Raw genomic sequence first — 19,556 nt, 5'->3', positions numbered from 1 at the left:
CTCAACAACTTCTGCTATGAATCTGGCTGGGTTTACGTTACTGCATCTGACAATTGTCAATTTGGGTCTGGATAAAATTATTTCATAACCTGACGCCCACTGTGTGGTCAGTGTGGACTTAGGTTTGTTCAAAATAGCAAACGGTGCATGTTCCACAAATAATGTGGTGGGGCACCCCATTGTTATCGATGATGATTTTTCCACTGCAAATGGTGCTTTGGCGAGGTCCTGTTCGCAAGGGAAATGTTCTAAAATGACAGAGTCCAAGTGACCGCTGTAGAAAGCTATTGGCTTGTGTCCCATGCTAGTTTTCTGAGTCAATACTGCTTTCATTACTGCTGAGTCGCAATGTGAAAAAATTAAGAATTGATGTTCGTAATTTGGAGTGGCTAGTACGGGAGCTGTGAATATGGCGTGTTTCAACTCATCAAACGCCTCTTTCATTTCTCTTGTCCACCCCAACCTCTTGTCCCCCTTTTGTGCCTCTCTTAGTGCTTCGAGCAGGGGTCCTATGTATGAGCTGTAGTCGAAAACCCATGCTCTACAGTAGTTGCATAGGTCCAGGAATTACTGCAGCTCCCTCACAGTTTGTGGTTGTGGTGTGTTGGTTATGGCTTGTGCTCTTTGTGGTGCAATGTTTCTTCCGTGCTGGGATATAAGTTGGCCAATGTATAGTACCTGTTCCTGACAGTACTGTAACTTTTCCTTGTCTACCTAGTACCCCTTTTCAGCCAACACTGTCAGCATTTTTACTGAGTCTTCCCTGCACTTCTCCTCAGTTGTGCTGCAAATTATTGTGTCATCAACATATTGCAGCACTGTGCTCTCCATTTCAATGTTTCCCAAATCCATCTGTATTACTCTGTTGAAAATTGAGGGTGACTCGCAGTACCCTTGTGGTAACCTGGTGTGTTTCCATTTTGTATTCCTGTATGTGAAGCTTGTTGAATCTTGTGAATCTGGGTGCAGAGGTATTGAGAAAAAGGCATTTTTTTAGGTCAGTCACGGTGAACCGTGATGCCTCTGCTGGTATTCCACATAGTATCGTGGCTGGGTTTGCTGCTATGTGGATGAAATGACAAGACCCTCCTTTAGCTTTTCGCACTGGGTACACAGCCGTGTTACATGTTGATTCTGATGGTACCAATATGCCATTATTTATCAGGGCTGTTATGGTTTCGTATATGCCCTCATCTGCCTCTTTTGATAGTGGGTACTGCTTCACTCTAGGTAGTATTGCGTCCTTTTTCAACTTTATTTTTACTCCTCCAAGGCTCTTTATGCAGCCCACGTCATAGGGACTGGTGGTCCACAGTGATGCTGGAACTTTAGCCATGTCTTCCTCGTAAAATGGTACTGGGTAGATGCAGGAGCCTCGAGTGCCATTGCCATTTTCAGTGCTACTTGCTTGTATGTCACTCTTAACCAGATGTCAACACTCATCATAAACACCATCTCTCCTTCTCCTTTGTTCTCTGAAAAGAGCTCTTCGTCAGACACCTGCGTGAGCCTGCATCCCTCAGCCAGTGCTATTACTGCTCTCTATGCTCTCCCTTCCCTGTCTTGGGCATGTACTGCGATGTAATCTGCAGTTGCTATAATGCTCTCGATGCTCACCAAAATCACCTTCCCCTCTGATTCACTAGCTGGTGTCTCAGGCCTGAACAAATATGCTGCTGGCCTCTTCCAAATCTTGCCTTCTATTCCTGGCATCCATGCAAATGCCATGTCTGTTCCATATTGTAACATTTCGCCATCCACAGGCTCAGCTCGAGCTACTATTTGGCCACAGTAAGCTTGCAGTATTTGTCGTGCAGTAAGCATGTTTATTCCTGGTGTGGAACAAATTATGCCATTCTCCGTGAAGGAGATTGTCATATTTAATCTGTTCATTATGTCCCTTCCCAGTATGTTCACTGGCGACTCCTTTGAATACAGGAGTGGGACAGACATGTCATAATCTCCTATAGATAAGGAGATGTTATCAGTAAAGGGAACCAACCCTCTAGCCCCAGAGAATCCTTGAGTGTGCATGGCCTCGCCTGACATTTTAAATTTATCCTCCCTTATGCAAGACCTAGTTGCCCCGGTGTCAACAAGGAAGGACTTTTTTTGTCACCTATCGCTACCTGAATGCGTGGTTCCTCCGTACTATTAGGTGTTAGCGACAGGATGGGACACATCAAAGACGTCTGTGGGCTGTCCTATTGTGGGTACAGTGACTGACCGCTTCCAGTGTAAGGGTTGTGTCCCAAGACGGTCACCCTCCCTAACTGTGTCTGTTGCAGTGGTGTATTAATGGTTGTCAGTTTATTGTCCTGCATTTGGGTGAGCTGCTGTACTGGTTGCACTTGGTGGTGTTGTGTAGCTACCACCTGTTGCTGCGGTGGTGTGTATGCCTGTACCTGTTGTTGTGGTGCAGCGTAGTGTTGCATCTGTTGCTGTGGTGATACATGCTGTTGTGTGTTGCTCTGTTGTGTTCCCTGCTGTTGCTGGTAAACCTGTTGCTCCCCCATAGGACGTTGTGGTCCCTGTTCCCCTCACCCCCCAGGCTGGTGGGGTGGGCCTCATTCTACATGTGCGTGACATGTGTCCTACCATTCCACAAATCCAAACATACAGGTGGTTCCTTGGTCTGCCATGGGAAATTCCCTGAATTGTCTTGGTACCCTTGCTGCCCATTGGGGTAGTAACTTCAAAATCCTCCCCCTTGCTGTTGTGCATGTTGGCCATACCCTCTCCCTCTCATCATCCCGCCCCTCCCCCGGGGGTTGTTATAATATCCATTTCCCGGTGGCATGTACCCTCCTCCTGTGGGAGCTGTGTATGGTGCGGGTGGTGGCATGATATAATGAACAGGATCTTCATTCTCACGCATCTTGCGTGACGTAATTGCTCCTATGTCTGTTGTGTCTGGGTACTGGACCCTCAGGGCCTGCCACAATGCATGCCTGCAATTGGCAAAAGGCGCCCGTCATGTGACGTGCTTGTTATTGTTACTCCGGGAAAGCCTGCCCGCTTCCAAATGTCATCTGCTGTGTCCCCCAATATTGATATTAAGTCCCTTCACGTCTCCCACTGCTAGTTTCCGTCCCACAGTGTTTTTCCATCTCATATATCCATTTCCCTGCTCCTCCGCTTAGTGATGGGAGCCTGCATTTTATATTCTCCTTATCAGCATGCTTCTAGGGGACATATTGTGGTCTGGCCCCTCCCCTCTCCAATAGTGGCATTAAATTATACCCCATTTGTTCCCCCCGTGGTCGCGGGGTGGAATCCATGTTGTACTCCTCTTCCTCTGTGTCAAGTAAATCTGCTGCCATATCTATATTACCGCTGCTTGTCGTATCTTCTCCTTCATTTCTCCTCCCGCTCCTATTATTCTCTTGGTTCACTGCAGGTGTGAGTGGCCGTTCTTCCTGCCTGCGTCCTGGGAGATCTCTGAGCCTGCCGATGTATGGTGTGTGTTCAGGCGTGGGTGTGGGTGGGCGTGTTGGGCGTGATAATGTGGATGTTAATGCGTGTGTTGTTCCTCCTGCCACTTCTCTTACCTGTTCTTCACTTTTCTTCTCTTCTTCCCTCTTCCTGCATGCCCATGGTGATTCCCCGTTAGTGCGTGTGATGTACAATTTATCTAAGCTCTCTCTACCGCCACTTCTTCTTTCTCTTCCCACACCCTCCTCTTCTTTGCTGCAGAATTCGTCCAGGAGCGACAACCCCCAATCTGTCCTTTTCCCCCTTACTGTCACCGTTTTTAAGTCTATTAAATCCGTTCCTTTCTGTTCGCCTCTACTAGTTGCTCCCCCTTGCGTTGATGTTATAGCCACTTCCGCATCCCGACGCGCGTATGTTCTTACCCCATGCTGTAGTTTCTTTTCTCTGCTCTCCTCTTCCTTCTTTGGCACTATTTCTCCACCTATTTCCTGTCTCTTCTTTTTCAATTCCTCCATCACCTCACTACTTACCTTCGCTAATATCCTTTCTTCCTCTCTCCCCCTTTCCCATTTCTCCTTTTCCCTTTGTAGTATGCTTTCTATTACTTTACCTTCTTCGTATATCCTGGTGCTTTCAGAGAGTATTTTCTTCTTCCATAGTTCCATTTCCTTTTCCTTCTCTTTCTCCCTCCTCCTCTTGTCGCGCTGTGCTGCTCGGGATACCCTTTCTGCTATTACCTTCATCCTCTCTGCTTCCCTCTTCCTCCCTTCTATACGCTCCTTCATCCTTTCTAGCTCATCCCTACTTTCCTTCCTCTCTTTCCTCCTTCCTCGTGCCTCTTGCTCGAGCTGCTTAATCAGTGCACTCCGCTCATCCCTCAATTCACCCAATCGTTCCTCCAACATCTCCTCCTCTTCCTGTGACAGCTCTCCTTCCCTTGTGTTATTCTCCTCACCCCCATTCCAGTACTACCTGTGTTGTCCTTATTCATTCTCCTCACCACGTCTTTTTCTTCTCCTGTTAATGTCCTGCGCAGCTTTAAGAGTACCTGCGCTGCTATCCATTCGTCTTGTCCTATGTTCGAAATGTGCTCCTCGCTGTTCTTCCCTCCCTTTGTGCGCGCCTGCGTGTAACTCGAACCCACCGTGCTCGTCACCTCCTCCCCCATCTGGTAGCTACCTGTAGCGGTATATGGTGGAGGGCTGTGTGCAGGGTATGAGTACCCCTCAGCTGCCGTCAGTTGTTGCCTTGCTGCTTCTCGTAACTCTGTCACTGGATATAACCCACCTTCCTCCTTCTTCACTATCTTCGCTAGGGGCATGTCTTCTGTCCCTTCCTTCTTTACTTCTACTTCATGTGCATTACCAGACCTTTCATTCCCCTTCCTGTCTCTTTCCACGCACTGTGTGTTACTGGTCGCTGTTTACCCGTTCCCTTCTTCCTCCTTAATCTCCTTCCCCTCCTTTGTTTCTTTGCTCCCCTTCTCTTCTGCCGTCCCTTCCATGGTGAACATTCCGGTTGGTCCTGGCCGGGATCCCTGGAACATCCTCCACAACTTAAATACCTCCACGTGATGTGCCAACTTCTTCCCTTTGTACGTGTTGTGTATGTGTGTCAGCAGTGAGTGTTGGACGTACGGTTCAAAACTGCCGTTAGGCGGCCATGGTGCCGTCATTTTGTTGTCTGTTCCTTGTGTCCATTCTATGCTATATTTGATGAGTTTTTCCCTGTGGAGTGACAGCGTTTTGCAAATATGTTGGAGGGGGGGTAGTCAGAGTGTTCCCCCACCCTCCAGATCCCTACCCGTATGACATGGTTATACTGTGCTTTTAACTCTCCTCAGCACAACCTTTGTTACCTGGCCCCGTAGATTGGGGACTTTCGACCCTCCGCTAAAAGTAAAAGAGTTACAAATATGCAGTCCTTTTCCTCTGTTTGTTTTCCTCCTTTGATACCATTGGTACGCCCCCCTGCGGCAGCGGCACACGAAGCCCCCTGCGGCTGCGTGCCCTGTGTGACGTGCTTGTACAGCTGCCCCACCTTTTCCACTCCCCTCTTTCTCCCACCTTACTCAGCGTGGCCGGAGTTCTCCGTGCACGGTCACTTCTCCCTTTTCACCTTTCCCGTATTTGGGGGAGGCCGGCGTTCTCTGTGTGCGGCCTCCCCACCTCTGTTTTCGCCCTTATCCTCTGCTTACTCCCCTACAACCCCTCAAACAATGCAATGTGGTCACGGTGTCCTATGAAGGCCCTAGGGGTGACGTCACCAACCTCTTCAACTATTACCGGTAAGATCTTTAGACATCAAGAGAGCGCGCAATATGTTTTAACTTCTTGTCCCCGTTAGCCCCACAGCTGTCCTCTTGTTACGCCCGGAACAAGGTAACCAACAATACACTCTTATAATCAGACTGCTCACGCTGCGTCGCCTCGCGTGTGTCACACCCCTCTCCGGGGGGGGGGGGGGCTTAACCAGCCAATTATCTTCCGTACTTGGCAACAATCTAGCTACCTCCTACAGGAAAACATCATCTATCGAGTTTCTACTACTCGATCAATAGGGATCCTCGTCTACTCATTGATCAAAAACGCCAATCCATAGGAAAGCCACACACCCCCTCTACAGGTGCCCACGATCTCCGACACGTTTCCTGCTGCGTAATCCCTGTAATTTGGCTCACATGGGGAAAGGCAGTCTTCCTTCATGCCTCTGCACTTCAGAGTTTGAGGGAACAGGACCCTCACAGGACAAGCAGGTGAAATCTGCCCCATCAGAGTCCCAGCATCCCTTTGGTTCTCCCACCTCTTCCTGGATTGCCAACACTGTATCACCTTCTCCAGCCACAGTTCCAGCTCCTTCTAACTGCCTGCACTTCAGGGGGCCTTTTAAGCCTCTTAGCTTCCCACAGGTGTTGGCTATCGGGCTTAATTGCCTGACTAATACTACATGCCTCTACAGCCTTCCTCCTCGTCCCAGTTCTTATGGGATTATGGGACTTGTAGTTCTTGTCAGCAGAATTGGATTTTCGGACTTCTGTTTGGTAAACAGCCATTAAAAGTGTGGGGTTATCGGGAAAGTTCAACAGGGGGGGTTCCAGTCTTCCTGGCCTGTTCCCCCCTCCCTTCCCCCCTTCTCATGTGATCCTTCTGCAGAATGACAACCCCAGGGTCCGTATCAGGAAGCGTCTGCCCTTCCCTGGCCACATGAGAAGGGTCCCAGGCCATCTTTCTGGGGGGAATCGTTACTGAGTCATCACAGGGCCCACTCTCTTAGAAGCCAGGTAGTGATGTCAGCCCTCAAGAGGTGTGGCAGTGGCAGATATTTATTGGGCTGCAACTTGGGTATCGCCTCATTAATTCCTGAACCCCTATCTGTTAGACTGACTGGCTGGGGTTGAAGATCAGTTTGCTAAACTTCCTGATCCAATTGGGAAATTCTTGTGTGCTGTGATGAACCAGGAATGAGATGCTGACACAGAGGACTCATGGCGTTTGCCATAAACTTTTATTAAATGAAAACAGGTTTGGAAAATTCCTCACTGTCCGTACAAGGTATTTCCCAACTTCAACCAAAAACTAAGGCACAGTCATGTGTGAAGATGTTCAAAAGCAAAATGTCCTGTGTCTGAAATCCAATTTTAACCCTCATACTCTAAAAGTAGCTCTAAGGTGCTAAGGGTAATATAATGTCCCTGACTTGCAAAGTGAAAAAAGGTGTAAATCCAACCAAATGAATAATGCTCACAGTTCCAGGGAATCACTCCCTTCCCCAGATTTCTCTCCACCAATACAAAGTTCAAAAGAATAACCAAGTCCTTGGTAGCTCAAGGGGAAAACTCCCTTGCTCTTGATGTCGCAACTTGTTCCAGGGGAAATGTCTCCCATCCCCAAATCCTTCCTACATTCAACATAATGCAAACATCCTAAGGGCATGAATCTTCATTGGGATTCTCTGACTCGCACAGCAACACCTGGTATGCCCCCCCTGCCAGGTTCTTTCATATCGTTTTTTGACACAATTTGGGTGTGGGGGGTCCCAGACTTATAAGACACCTGGTGTACTCTCCTGCCAGGTTCTTTTTACTCATTCATCACAGTTCACAATCTTTAGGGCGTATGTCTTCCTTGGGGTTCTTTTGTTTACAAAACACCTTGTATACTCCCCTTCCAGGTTCTCTTTATATAGTTCACTTTCTACCCTTGACTCTGCCTGGTATTCTCCTTTGCCAGGTCTTTTCAAATTCATTTTCTTGTCTTTTATCTGCAACATGGTTTTCCCCATGTGTCTTTTTTAATGTTGCAATGAGTCCCAGACCCTTTTTCAATGTACTTATCTTGTTATCAAATGTACCTGGGTCTCAGTTCACCTGCTCAGGCTTTCCCCTGTTCTCACACTGCATCTCCCTTGGTACGCTATAAAGCCTCCAATGCACCCTGGCTGCCCTTTCCCTCTCAGCAGGCTCACTGGTTCTCAGTAGTGGCTTTGGGGTCCTTTGCATCTCCTGTGTCAGTCTGCCGCTTGTCTTTGGGTCTGGGGTGCGCTTTACTCGCTAGACGGCATTCACCACGCCTCTGGCTCCCCTAGGCAGCCTTCTCTCTTCCCGCCATCTCGGTGACTGTGCTCCGACGCATGAGCGTCTCCACACTATGCTCCCAGCTCTCTGCAGGATCTGCTTCCCTTGGTCATTCCGACCTGCGTCAGAATTAATAGCAAAACTACTGTACCGCCAGCCGTAGTCCTCCCCGATCTCTTTCCTCGGCAGACCTCCCCCAAGCTGGGTGAAGAGACAAATTAATTCCATGCTTCTTTTCCTGGCATGGTTTTAAACCATGTTGGGTCAATTTAGTCTTCCAACCACTAGACTATTGACTTTGGTTCACATTAGGCATAATCCTCATTGTTCCTTGCCTCTTCCTCGTCCCTGTGATTGTTCTGTTGTTTGCTCTCTGATATTGAGGAACACTGTTAAAAGCATGGTCAGGCTGCTGAAGAGAATAATGACAGCATGCCATTAGGGTATGAAGGATTGAGGGAATATCCCTAAAAGGGCAACAGGGATATTATGTTTCACCTGATGTCGCCCCCCATCCCCCGAGGGTCGCCTCCCCCCCCCCCGTGTGATTCTTCCTCAAATAGCCACCCCCTGGGTCAGGATCAGGTAACGGCTGCCGTCCCCTGGCCACATGTTGAGAGGCTGTCCCCGGAGAAGAGTGATGAAGACATCAGATTCATCACAGTGCCGCCCTCTGAGATATCTCTTGACAGCTTTGGTAGCCTTTCAAAGATGAGGAATTTGTGGGAGTAATGTATCTGTAGGAGGCAAAAAATGCTTACCTCTGGTAAAGTTCTTTCTAGTAGACACTATTATTTCTCCACAATATTCCTCGTCACCCTCCCTCCTTCTGCGCTATCATTGATTTTATTCGAATTTGAATTTTTGCAAAATATTTGGAAAAATGTGTCCATGGTGGCAGTTCTACCGTTTACTTAGTTTGCTGTGTAAAAAAGGTGGAACTGGTGATTATGGCACTGCTAATAACATGTCCAGCAAAAAAGTGTGAAAAGGACTCGCAGGTAGATGAATAGTGCCAGCTGGTGGCAAGCTGGGAAAACCTTCCGGTCCACACTGCTTCTGAAAGTGATTGCAAAGATGAGCGAGGGAGGGCGGGGCAGATAATCATATCCACCCAAAAGAACATTACCAGAGGAAAGCAATTTGCTATTTACTGTAATCTAGAATATTCCTGGTGTTTCTTGGAATCTGGAATAACTTTGCCTCAGGTCAGCGTTGAGAAATGCAAATACTTTACTTTATCCTGCTGCCTCGTTTTGTCTTTTTCACTGAACTGTTTTTCAGATTATGGACCCATTTTCACTATAAATATTGGTAACACTTTTGAAGAGATGATCGAATTTTGACCAAAAGCAACATGCAAGAAATAGATCGACGTTCGAATGTGGCTATTAAAAACCACAATGAGACAAATTGGTGTGTCATTAGAAACCTGTGATAGTAATGGCTGCAGAACTATGTCACAATCTCAGATTTATCTTTTACCTTGTGTTGGTGCAATATGACTAAGGCATCTCTAAATGAAGTCTTACAAGAGAGCTCGACAATAAGGCACAATGCTTGCACTCCAGTGATGCATTAGATGCCCCAGAGTCTGGCTTTTTATTAAAAATGCCATCTGAGCATTTGTTTGAAATCTTTTACAATAGAAACATTTGGAAACAAGGTTTATGATTACCATGCTTTCTTTTTTATTGCAGCATTCAGCAAGCAGAAATGAAAGCAGCTATGGATGCACTTGAAAAATGTAAGTATGTATAAGATTTAGTTAAATGGTGCTTGACATATGAAGAGTGTTTTAGGCGCAATACCTGAGTTTGCTTGAATGGTCTGCATCAAGTGGCCAGTTTCAATTATTTCCTCGAATTGAGCTACAAGCATAGTCCCACATGAGAATGTTTTCCATTATTCAAGTGACTTTGATATCAATTTGTAGTTGCAGCTTGTTTTGTATTCCTGTATAAAACTGCAAATAGACATGCATCAACGGGGCACGCTTTTCCTATTCAGGCATTACAGCCCTGGTAGAGAGGGCTGTAACAGATATTTTTGGCCCACACCGAGTCCACCTCTGGTTCAAAATGAGGGGGTGAGAGATAACCCCCGTTACAGCCCTTCATCCCTCCCCAGGGCTTTAGCAGCATTATAATAAGACAAAAATCACGAACACATTAAAAATAGGTTAGAAACCAAAAACAGTTGAAGGTGCTCAGATGCTCATCAGACAAGATGCTTGCATTGACTATTACCCTGGAAGAATGTTGGCTAACCTGGGTATCACCGATCAGGGTCTGACCTGGCTGACCTCTTTCCTCTCTGATCGACCCTCCCAGGTCATACTGGGGCCCTTTCTATCATCTATCTCCCTCTCCACCTGTGGTGTTCCCCATGGGTTTAACCTCTCGCCCTGGCTTTTCAACCAATACCTGGCAACCCTCGCCCACTGCATTGACATTTTCTGCTCAAATTTCCAGTGCTATGCTGATGACACTCAACTCATTTTCAGGCTGCCCTCAGCCACCTCCCCTCCCTCTCTCATCTGATTGCCTTACTGCCATTCAAGATTGGTGTTCTGCCAATGATCTTTGTCTGAATGCCAGCAAGACTGAGATCCTCCTCATCAGCACACCTTCTCCATCCTTTCCCCTCACTCTCTGGCCGGCCTCCCTTGGCCGCCCTCCTACCCCCACCTGCGAGGCTGAGAACCTCGGGGTCATCTTTGATTCCACACTTTCCTTCTCCGCCCTTCTCTGATGTCCCCCAGATTTCCCCCAGAAGCTCACCGTCTCCCAAGCTCTGGTTCTCTCTAGGTTGGACTATTGTAACAGCCTCTTTCTAAACCTACCTGCCTCTACTTTCCACCCTCTGCAACTAATGCAGAACAGGACTGCGAGACCTGTCCTTGGCATAAAGCCCTGGGATCGTATCTCTCCAGCTCTGAAATCTCTCCATTGGCTCCCAGTGGATGCAAGGATTACATTCAAAGCCCTCTGCATTATCCACAAGGCTTTCTGGGGACTGGGTCCAAAATACCTTTAGCTATACCTCTGCAAATACCTCCCCTCTCGAGCTCTTCGCTCCTCTACCTCTAACTCCCTCAGGGTCAGTTGTTTCTCAAAGAAACAAGCTGGGGGTAGATCTGTCTTCGGCTGGGGCCTCCCTCTTTAACAGCCTCCCTGCCACTCTAAAACCTGAGGAGAACCATCTCCAGTTCCGGAAGCACCTCAAGACCGTCCTTTGTTTCTGCCTTCGCCCTCCCTCTCCCCTGCTGATCTGTTCTCTCCTGGCACCGTGCTCCTGGCCACCCTCTGTCTTTTGGGCCCAGGTACCTGCTCATCCTGCCATCCTCCCGCACTGCCTCTGGGCCACCCCTTGCACTGGGGTCTATATCTGTACCCATATAGGCCCCCCTTTTTCTTCCTGCACTTATCTGACATACCCCGTCTGCTGCCTTATACTCCGCACTTGCCACTTGCTGGCTGCACTGCCACTTTTGTTGCTTTATTTATTTATTTAGTATTATTTATTCTGTTCTTTTGCCCCGCACTTTCCACTTCTCCCCCTTCCTTGCACTTGCACGTTCTCAATGTCACTGGGCCTAGTAAGATTTTTTATTTCTCCCCTGTACCCCTCCCTTGCCTTGCCGCGCTCTGAAACGCCTGTGTATGAGCGCGATAGAAATAAAATATCAATTCAATTCAATAATGGAGCCATTGAGCACTGAATTCTGATGTTTTTAGAGAAACGGCAAGCCCTGTAACAGTGGTTAAAGGCCTTTGCTGACCCATTGTTGTAAATGGTCTTTCAAAATTCCAATGTTATCATTAAGCAATTCGACTGTTCCATCGGTCGTTGGGTAAATGCCCGGGGCCCAAGTTATAGGCCGCAGCAGGGCTTTAAGTTGGCTGGGGCCAGCCGGGCCAGGCCCCAGCAGTCTGCAGAAAGGGCTCCCGAGCCGGGTCCCTACCAGGGCCAACCCCCCGACTAGCCCCAGCCAGCCGACACCTCAGGCAGCCTGTGTAAGAGGCTGCACGGTTACACGAGCTGCCTGCAGGTGTCAGAAAGGCGTAGCCTTTTCTTTTTTCTAAACCGAAGTACTGACACCTGCAAGGAGCAGGTGTAACCCGTGCAGTGCAGGCTGCCTGATATCTATGTACTCAAAACAGGAAGAGGGCTGGAGTGCTCAGCTCTCCTTTTGTTTCAAGTAACTAGTCATCACCCAGCATGAATGCTGGGTGATGACTAATTACTCGGAACAAAAGGAGAGACCTGGGGCCTCCAGCCCTCCTACTGTTTCAAGTACATAGACACCAGCAGCAGGCAGACCTTTCATTCAAGGAGTCGTGGTTAAATTGGGCTCCTTGAATTAAAGGATTGCCTGCTGCGTGCGAGCTGGAGCACTCTGGTATCACACCTTTTGATGCGTCCTTAAGCCACACACCCTAACTAGAGACCCCCCCCCTCCCCCCCCCTCGATTTCCAATCCCACTTAAAGCACTGGTCCCCAGTGAAGCGATGTCAGTAATGCCAGCCAGTCACTGCTGATACCAGCCAATCTAGTCTGCTGCTGTGGGTATTATTGCAATTCACTCCCCAGGGCTAAGCCATGAGGTGCTACTAGTGTTTAAATAAACAATGATATGCAGCAAGCATGTAGGTTGAAATGAAAGCTGGGGCTCAAAGCGGTATCTCTCCTGAAGCCCGCATAAATTTGACGGCTGTTAACCGGAGCATGTTAAGTTATCAGTGGCATTTACCTTCAGTGCTGTCATCGGATAAGCCAACGGTGTGCCCATCACTGGCATTAAATTCAACTCCAAAGCATACATAAAGGGTGAGATGGGTGTGAAAGCCTTCCGCGTCTACAGCTTCAGCATCTGGTGTTTCGACACCACAGCCTGCGGCGATGAAGAGCATGACGTCCAAAACATTGAACTTGGGATACACTACAGAGATTTCAGTCTCAACACTGAGATTCATGACTTTGATATCAACGTCAAGCAAGAGGGCCATAATTCCTCTTCTGCCTGCAAAGGAGAAAGATGTTTAACATCTAAGGAAAGCGCAGTGCCTCGAGTGATGTCAGAAAAAAAAGAGAAATAATGTCTTAAAACTTTAGAAAAGCAGTGGCAGTATACATTTAAAAAAGGGAGGAAAACAGAGAACTGGATAAGAAATCCAGGGAAAATGAAAAAGTAAAGCAAGCATAAAATGAACAAATAAAGGTACTAAAGGCCTAATACCTAAGCTTAATTACATTTTTATGAGCATTATCTCATCCATTATGGGCTGGAGCCCTTCTGTTTGTGGGAGGTGGAGGATTTGTCAGAGGAATTCTATGTCCAGGGAGCTGCTGTCACTGATTAAGCTTCCAGCCTTCGGGGTGTCAGTGGTCTGGACGCAATCTCCCTGAACGGAGCTTCATGCAGGTCCCTGCACATGCTAAACTCCTTGCTTCCTTCCTGTGAGCCATTGCTAGGGTCTGTCTGCTCCATCAAAGCCAGTGATGAGCAGTCGCAGTATCTTCTCCTCCACAGTAGAGGCAGAAGAGCACAGAGAGACAGTGTTTGTTTGGCCTCCATCCCTTCTGAAACTTCAGGTCCAAAACACCTTTGATTGGGAGCTTGTCCTTACAGGCCAGGGACTGGCAACGGACCACCTCTGACACATGGCTCTTACAAGTTGTCTCACAGGGTTATTTCCTCTGGTTAATTCACTGCCCTCAGGACAGTCTTTCTTCTAATTCTTCTCCTGTCTAGACACCCTCCTCTGGGAGGAAGTTAATCAACTTCTTGCAAACTGTGCCCTAGAGCTAGTGCCTTTTTAAAGTAGAGGGGAAGAGGCTGGTGATCTTTTATTTATGGTACCGAAGGAGGAGTGGACCTGTCCCATCTTGGACCTGTAGCCTCTGAATGTGTACCTTTGCAGGGAAATGTCAAAGATTGTCACCTTAGCCCAGATCTTCTCGGGACCTCACGTTGCAGGACTGGCTGATGTCACTTGCCTACCTACACAATCTGGGCCATAACAAACAGATGAAGTTCTTGATGTTTGTAGTTGGAAGCTCCTTTTGTAGTTTAAGGTCCTGCCCTTCAGGCCGTCCTCTGCTCAGAGAACCTTCACCAAGCTGTTAGCTCTGGTGGATGCATGGCCAAGGAGGGACAAAATTCACGTCTTTCTATCTCTAGATGATGTGTTCATTTGAGCCGGTGCTCAAGTTCTGGTGTAAGCCCAACTGTACCACACCTGCCATCTAAGACAAAGTTTGATCTTCTCCCTGAACTCAAGAAGTCTCGGTTAACTTCCATTCCTATCGCTGCATTTCATCTTGATCGTTCGGGATACCTACTTGGTGGGGACTATCCTCGCCACCTAACCCACCCTCTCCCAGGACAGTGTGGCGAACATCCTTCTGATAGTTTCTTTCAATGCCAGATTTTGGTCCCTGCTTTTGCCTTTTTGCTTCTCCTGGGCCTCATGCCATCCTGCCTCTTTGTGGAGCCCGAGTTTGGTTTGCATCAGGTCACTCCGGTGGCTACTTTGTTGTTAGTAGTCTCAGTATCAAGACAACATGTCGGGCCTATTATAGGTGCTAGGCCTTGCATGAAAGATCTGACAGTGAGTGGGGTGTGGTCCCCTATCACATATCGGTCTACTGAAAGTATGGGCCATTAGATTCACGCTGGTGGCATTGCATTGCTCTGTGCAGGGCAAGTGTCTGCTGTTCTTGACATGGAACATGGTGGTCATTAATTTCCTAAACTAATGAGGTGGTCTGTGGTCACTGCAGGGAAGTGGTGAAGCTGTGGTTCTGCGCTCTAGAGAATGAGTCTGTCAGCTTTGACATCTGACCAGAACAGAGAATTTGTTTGATTTCTTGAGCCAACAGGCTTCAGCTTCCTGCAAGTTCGAGCTCCGTCTATATGAGATCTTCACACTTTAGGAGATCCCTCAGATATGCCTCTTCACTTCCAGAATTTCCCCTACTGTAGCCTCTGGGGGACGCATTGTTGACTGGAACTTCACTTTCCTTTATGCATTCCTGTGGATTCTTTTCATTCCGCTGGTTCTGCAGAGACTGCAGAAGTACGTGTACTTCTTCATCCTGATTCGCAAAAAAAGTTACTTCACTGAAGCAACTGTTCTACAGCTTAATGTCAGGTCAGATTGTTTAAAACTGGGCATCTTGCTGAAGCACATAATTTGGCTGTCGCAATGTTCCAAAGAGTTGTGTGAATAGTCTGCATCGTGGTGTGGTTTGCATCTACTGCTTTTTGTCTGCAGCCATGTTTTTTCATGCAGAATATAAAGGGGATATGTAATTAAGCAGTGGACACATTGGGCCAGCAGGCCTTACTGCTTGGGAACTACCCACCAGCCTGAGGTAAAAGGCATGCATGAACCATGACACTTTATCATGAGCTGCAGTACTATTCTCACCCAGTGCAGCCAGCTAATCTGGTGATTATCACTATTAGAACCCCATCCCAAACAACCATGATGCTGATGTCCAAGGGTGGCACATTTTTCAAAAACTACTTTTTCAAAAGTGAAAAAAGGAGGCCACTGAGCAAACAAGAAATGAGAACTCTTTCAAAATTGAAAACCCTTTTTATTTTCATTGTATCCCAGCCGTATAGGAAAAAGGGCAGAATACGAAAGGACGAGAGCATGTGGTGCTGTGTGGTTAAAAAAAAAATGGGGGCTGATGTGGGATCAAATGATGAGGAAGGGTGCTGCGGTCAAAGGGCCCTGTCTCAATGCACACTTGCAGCAGTATATAAAGCTCATGTTCTCTGCAATATGATAGGTTGCTATGGTCACCAAGGGTGCTAGTTGAGTTTCTTTTTGTGTAGTAGCAAGATGGAGTCAGGTGCTCTTTGTGAAGGATCTTTTGCAGACTTTGTTGTCACCACTTCCACTCCGTGTTTGGGTTACAACGTGCAGCATTTGAGGCTAGACCAGATGTGTCATCTCCAAATAGGGAAAGATAGCCTCCTGCATTATGAACTTTACAGAAAGTATTCTCCCTTCCTCTTGTGCGACTAGCCTTTATTGGGGGCATAGCTTTTAGAATCTGGCATTCTCCGTGTTAAGAATCCATTAAAAGATTTGCAGTGCATCAAGGAAAAAAAAGATGGCTTAAAAAAATAAGTAATTATGATGTGTACCTCGTAATGCCCCAGATTAACTCTATTTTTTTTTCCTCATTCTTCCAGATAACTTTCCCCAACTGGCATTCCAAAAGAGGTTCATTGAACAGAAATATAGACAAGAGTTGAAAGAAATGAGAGGAGAAACGGGCGAAAAACGCAGGCGTTTCGAATATTCACTGCGTCTTCGCAGAAATCTGTATTCAAAAATCAAAAGTAAAAAAAACAAAAAGAATAAAAAAGGAGACAAGGCTAAAAAAGGTGATGGAGATGATGGGGGCAGCAGCAGCAACAAGGTTGATGGGGGCAGCAGCAGCAACAAGGTTGATGGGGGCAGCAGCAGCAACAAGGTTGATGGGGGCAGCAGCAAGGTTGACGGGGGCGGCAGCAGCAGCAAGGTTGACGGGGGCGGCAGCAGCAGCAAGGTTGACGGGGGCAGCAGCAAGGTTGACGGGGGCAGCAGCAGCAGCAAGGTTGACGGGGGCAGCAGCAGCAGCAAGGTTGACGGGGGCAGCAGCAGCAGCAAGGTTGACGGGGGCAGCAGCAGCAGCAAGGTTAACGGGGGCAGCAGCAGCAGCAAGGTTAACGGGGGCAGCAGCAGCAGCAAGGTTGACAGGGGCAGCAGCAAGGTAGACGGGAGTATTGCCAGCAGCAAGGTTGACCGAGGCCACAGAAGTAGTAGACTTGACAGGGGCAGCAGCAAGGTTGCCGGAGGCAGCAGTAGTAAGGTTGACACAGGCAGCAGTCGGATTGGCATGGGCAGTTGGCTTGACTCGGGCAGCAGCAGTCGGCTTGACGCAGGCAGCAGCACTCATCTTGACGCATTCAGCAGTAGTCTGCTTGGCTCTAGCAGCAGCAGCAGCAGTCAGATTGATGTGGGCAGCAGTCAGCTTGACGCGGGCATCAGTCGGCATGACGCGGGCAGCAGTAGCAGTCGGCATGACGCGGGCAGCAGTAGCAGTCGGCATGACGCGGGCAGCAGTAGCAGTCGGCATGACGCGGGCAGCAGTAGCAGTCGGCTGGACGCGGGCAGCAGCAGCAGTCGGCTGGACGCGGGCAGCAGCAGCAGTCGGCTGGACGCAGGGAGCAGCAGCAGTCGGCTGGACGCAGGGAGCAGCAGCAGTCGGCTGGACGCTGGCAGCAGCAGCAGTCGGCTGGACGCTGGCAGCAGCAGCAGTCGGCTGGACGCTGGCAGCAGCAGCAGTCGGCTGGACGCTGGCAGCAGCAGCAGTCGGCTGGACGCTGGCAGCAGCAGCAGTCGGCTGGACGCTGGCAGCAGCAGCAGTCGGCTGGACGCTGGCAGCAGTCGGCTGGACGCTGGCAGCAGCAGCAGTCGGCGTGACGCGGGCAGCAGTCGGCGTGACGCGGGCAGCAGTCGGCGTGACGCGGGCAGCAGTAGCCGTCGGCTGGACGCAGGGAGCAGTAGCAGTCGGCTGGACGGTGGCAGCAGCAGCAGCAGTCTGGACGCTGGCAGCAGCAGCAGCCGGCTGGACGCTGGCAGCAGCAGCAGTCGGCTGGACGCGGGCAGCAGCAGCAGTCGGCTGGACGCGGGCAGCAGCAGCAGTCGGCTGGACGCGGGCAGCAGCAGCAGTCTGCTGGACGCAGGGAGCAGCAGCAGTCGGCTGGACGCTGGCAGCAGCAGCAGTCGGCTGGACGCTGGCAGCAGCAGCAGTCGGCTGGACGCTGGCAGCAGCAGCAGTCGGCTGGACGCTGGCAGCAGCAGCAGTCGGCGTGACGCGGGCAGCAGTAGCAGCAGCAGCAGCAGTCGGCTTGACGCGGGCAGCAGCAGTCGGCTTGACGCGGGCAGCAGCAGTCGGCTTGACGCGGGCAGCAGCAGTCGGCTTGACGCGGGCAGCAGCAGCAGGCTTGACGCGGGCAGCAGCAGTCGGCTTGTCGTGGGACGCAGCAGTGACGTTTGCCTTAGTGGGGACACAGGTAGCATGAGAGATGCAAATAGTAGGGATGACCTGAGCAGCCGGCTTGACACTGGTAGCAGTAGAAGCAGGCTTCACACAGACCTCAGGGGTGACCGCAGAGGGAGTGACACAAGTACCAAGCTTGATGCGGGCAGCAGGCTTGAGGCAGGCAGTAGCAGCAGTCTTGATGTGTGCAGCACAGTTGACGTGGGGGGCTTGGTTAACATAGCCTGCAGAGGTGCCACGGACATAGACAGCAAGGGGGAAACGAAAAGCAATGAGCAAAAGAACTGTCATGGCAAAGATGTAGTTCAAACCACAAAAGCAGAAGATAAAGCAAGCCATCTACAAAGTGACTCATTACCGTGCGTAACTCGTCTGACAGCTGCCCTTGGAGCTATATCGTACTATTATGCAGATGATGATGACGTCTTATCCGATTGACTGTTGCACAAAATGCCTTTTTTTTCAAGGGCGATTTTGTTTATGTATTGTATGTAAAATATTTTTATAAAACCTTTTCTAAGCTCTTAATTTAAAAATTGTTCGTTTTATTATGGTGTTTAATCTGTCCGTTTTTGAATGTAATAAATTCTATTTGAGAAACTTTATAAAAAAATATACATTGTGTGGTATTTTCTTATTTTTAAGGAATCACTCCTTTTCCTTTAGTATGCCTACTGTTATTGTTTCTCTTTTCTCCTTGTGTTTTTACTCTCTCATTATGTACAGTGGTGCTTGTGAATTGTTAGAAAATACTACAACCTGTTAACAATGGCGCCATTGTCCAACAAGAGAGCATGCCTAATGTAGGAGGCCATTACAGGTGATGCTTTTAGCAGACGGAGGGAGGGACAGGTGTAGTGGCCAAGCTTTATTCCCTTAGAAGGGCCAAAAAAGTAGAACTGTAACTAGGTATCATAACATAGCCAAGGGGATGCAACATTACTAGTGTAGTATTTAGATCTCAAAATGCTTCAAGTTCTCCTGTAGGACAAGACTGGATATCCGGTATCTTAGCACTTCAAGAGCTGCAGTTTCTGTCATTCTATTGGGTCCTCAGATGAAGGTTTTTTGCTGCACGTATATCTTAGTCCACGGACCCTCTCAGGCTGGCTACCCCTTGCTCTGACCTAAAGGTTCTGTATGCTTTTTAATGTCAAATTATAATATTCCCAAAGTCCCGCTCTTTCTCTGAATAATGAGATCAAAATATGTGGTCTCAAGAAAGTATTGGTTTTAATGTTCAAAACATAAATAAATCATTACAACATAGACAAGAAAACAGTGTGCGACAGTATTGTCCCCCTCATCTGGGCTCAGACTTTCCAAAGCACTTGCCAATTTTAAACAGAGACTTCCGAGGGGCGTTCACGTCTTGCTGGGTCACTCTGTTAGGCCTATGGCAAGAACGGCTTCAGAAAATTGCATTTCGCACGGCGTTCCCCTCAGCCAGGCACAAACGCCTGTCTTACACTT

General features: G+C 48.6%; 1 protein-coding gene across 2 annotated transcripts in view; it reads left to right on the top strand.

Annotated features, from left to right (window-relative positions):
• The window catches only part of DROSHA (drosha ribonuclease III), a 1,388,683-nt gene extending 1,369,985 nt beyond the window's left edge, over positions 1–18,698 (top strand). For both annotated transcript variants that reach the window (XM_069613610.1, XM_069613611.1), the window contains exons 31-32: positions 9,709–9,755; positions 16,228–18,698. In XM_069613610.1, coding sequence (XP_069469711.1) covers positions 9,709–9,755; positions 16,228–18,521 — 2,341 coding nt within the window. In that variant the 3' untranslated portion in view covers positions 18,522–18,698. The remainder of the gene's footprint in view (positions 1–9,708; positions 9,756–16,227) is intronic.
• The last annotated feature ends 858 nt before the right edge of the window (positions 18,699–19,556 follow it).

Source organism: Ambystoma mexicanum, chromosome 5p (assembly GCF_040938575.1).
Source record: "Ambystoma mexicanum isolate Mex_15411 chromosome 5p, UKY_AmexF1_1, whole genome shotgun sequence".
NCBI classification, from domain to species: Eukaryota; Metazoa; Chordata; class Amphibia; order Caudata; family Ambystomatidae; genus Ambystoma; species Ambystoma mexicanum.
This window is presented reverse-complemented; position numbering and strand designations above follow the sequence as displayed.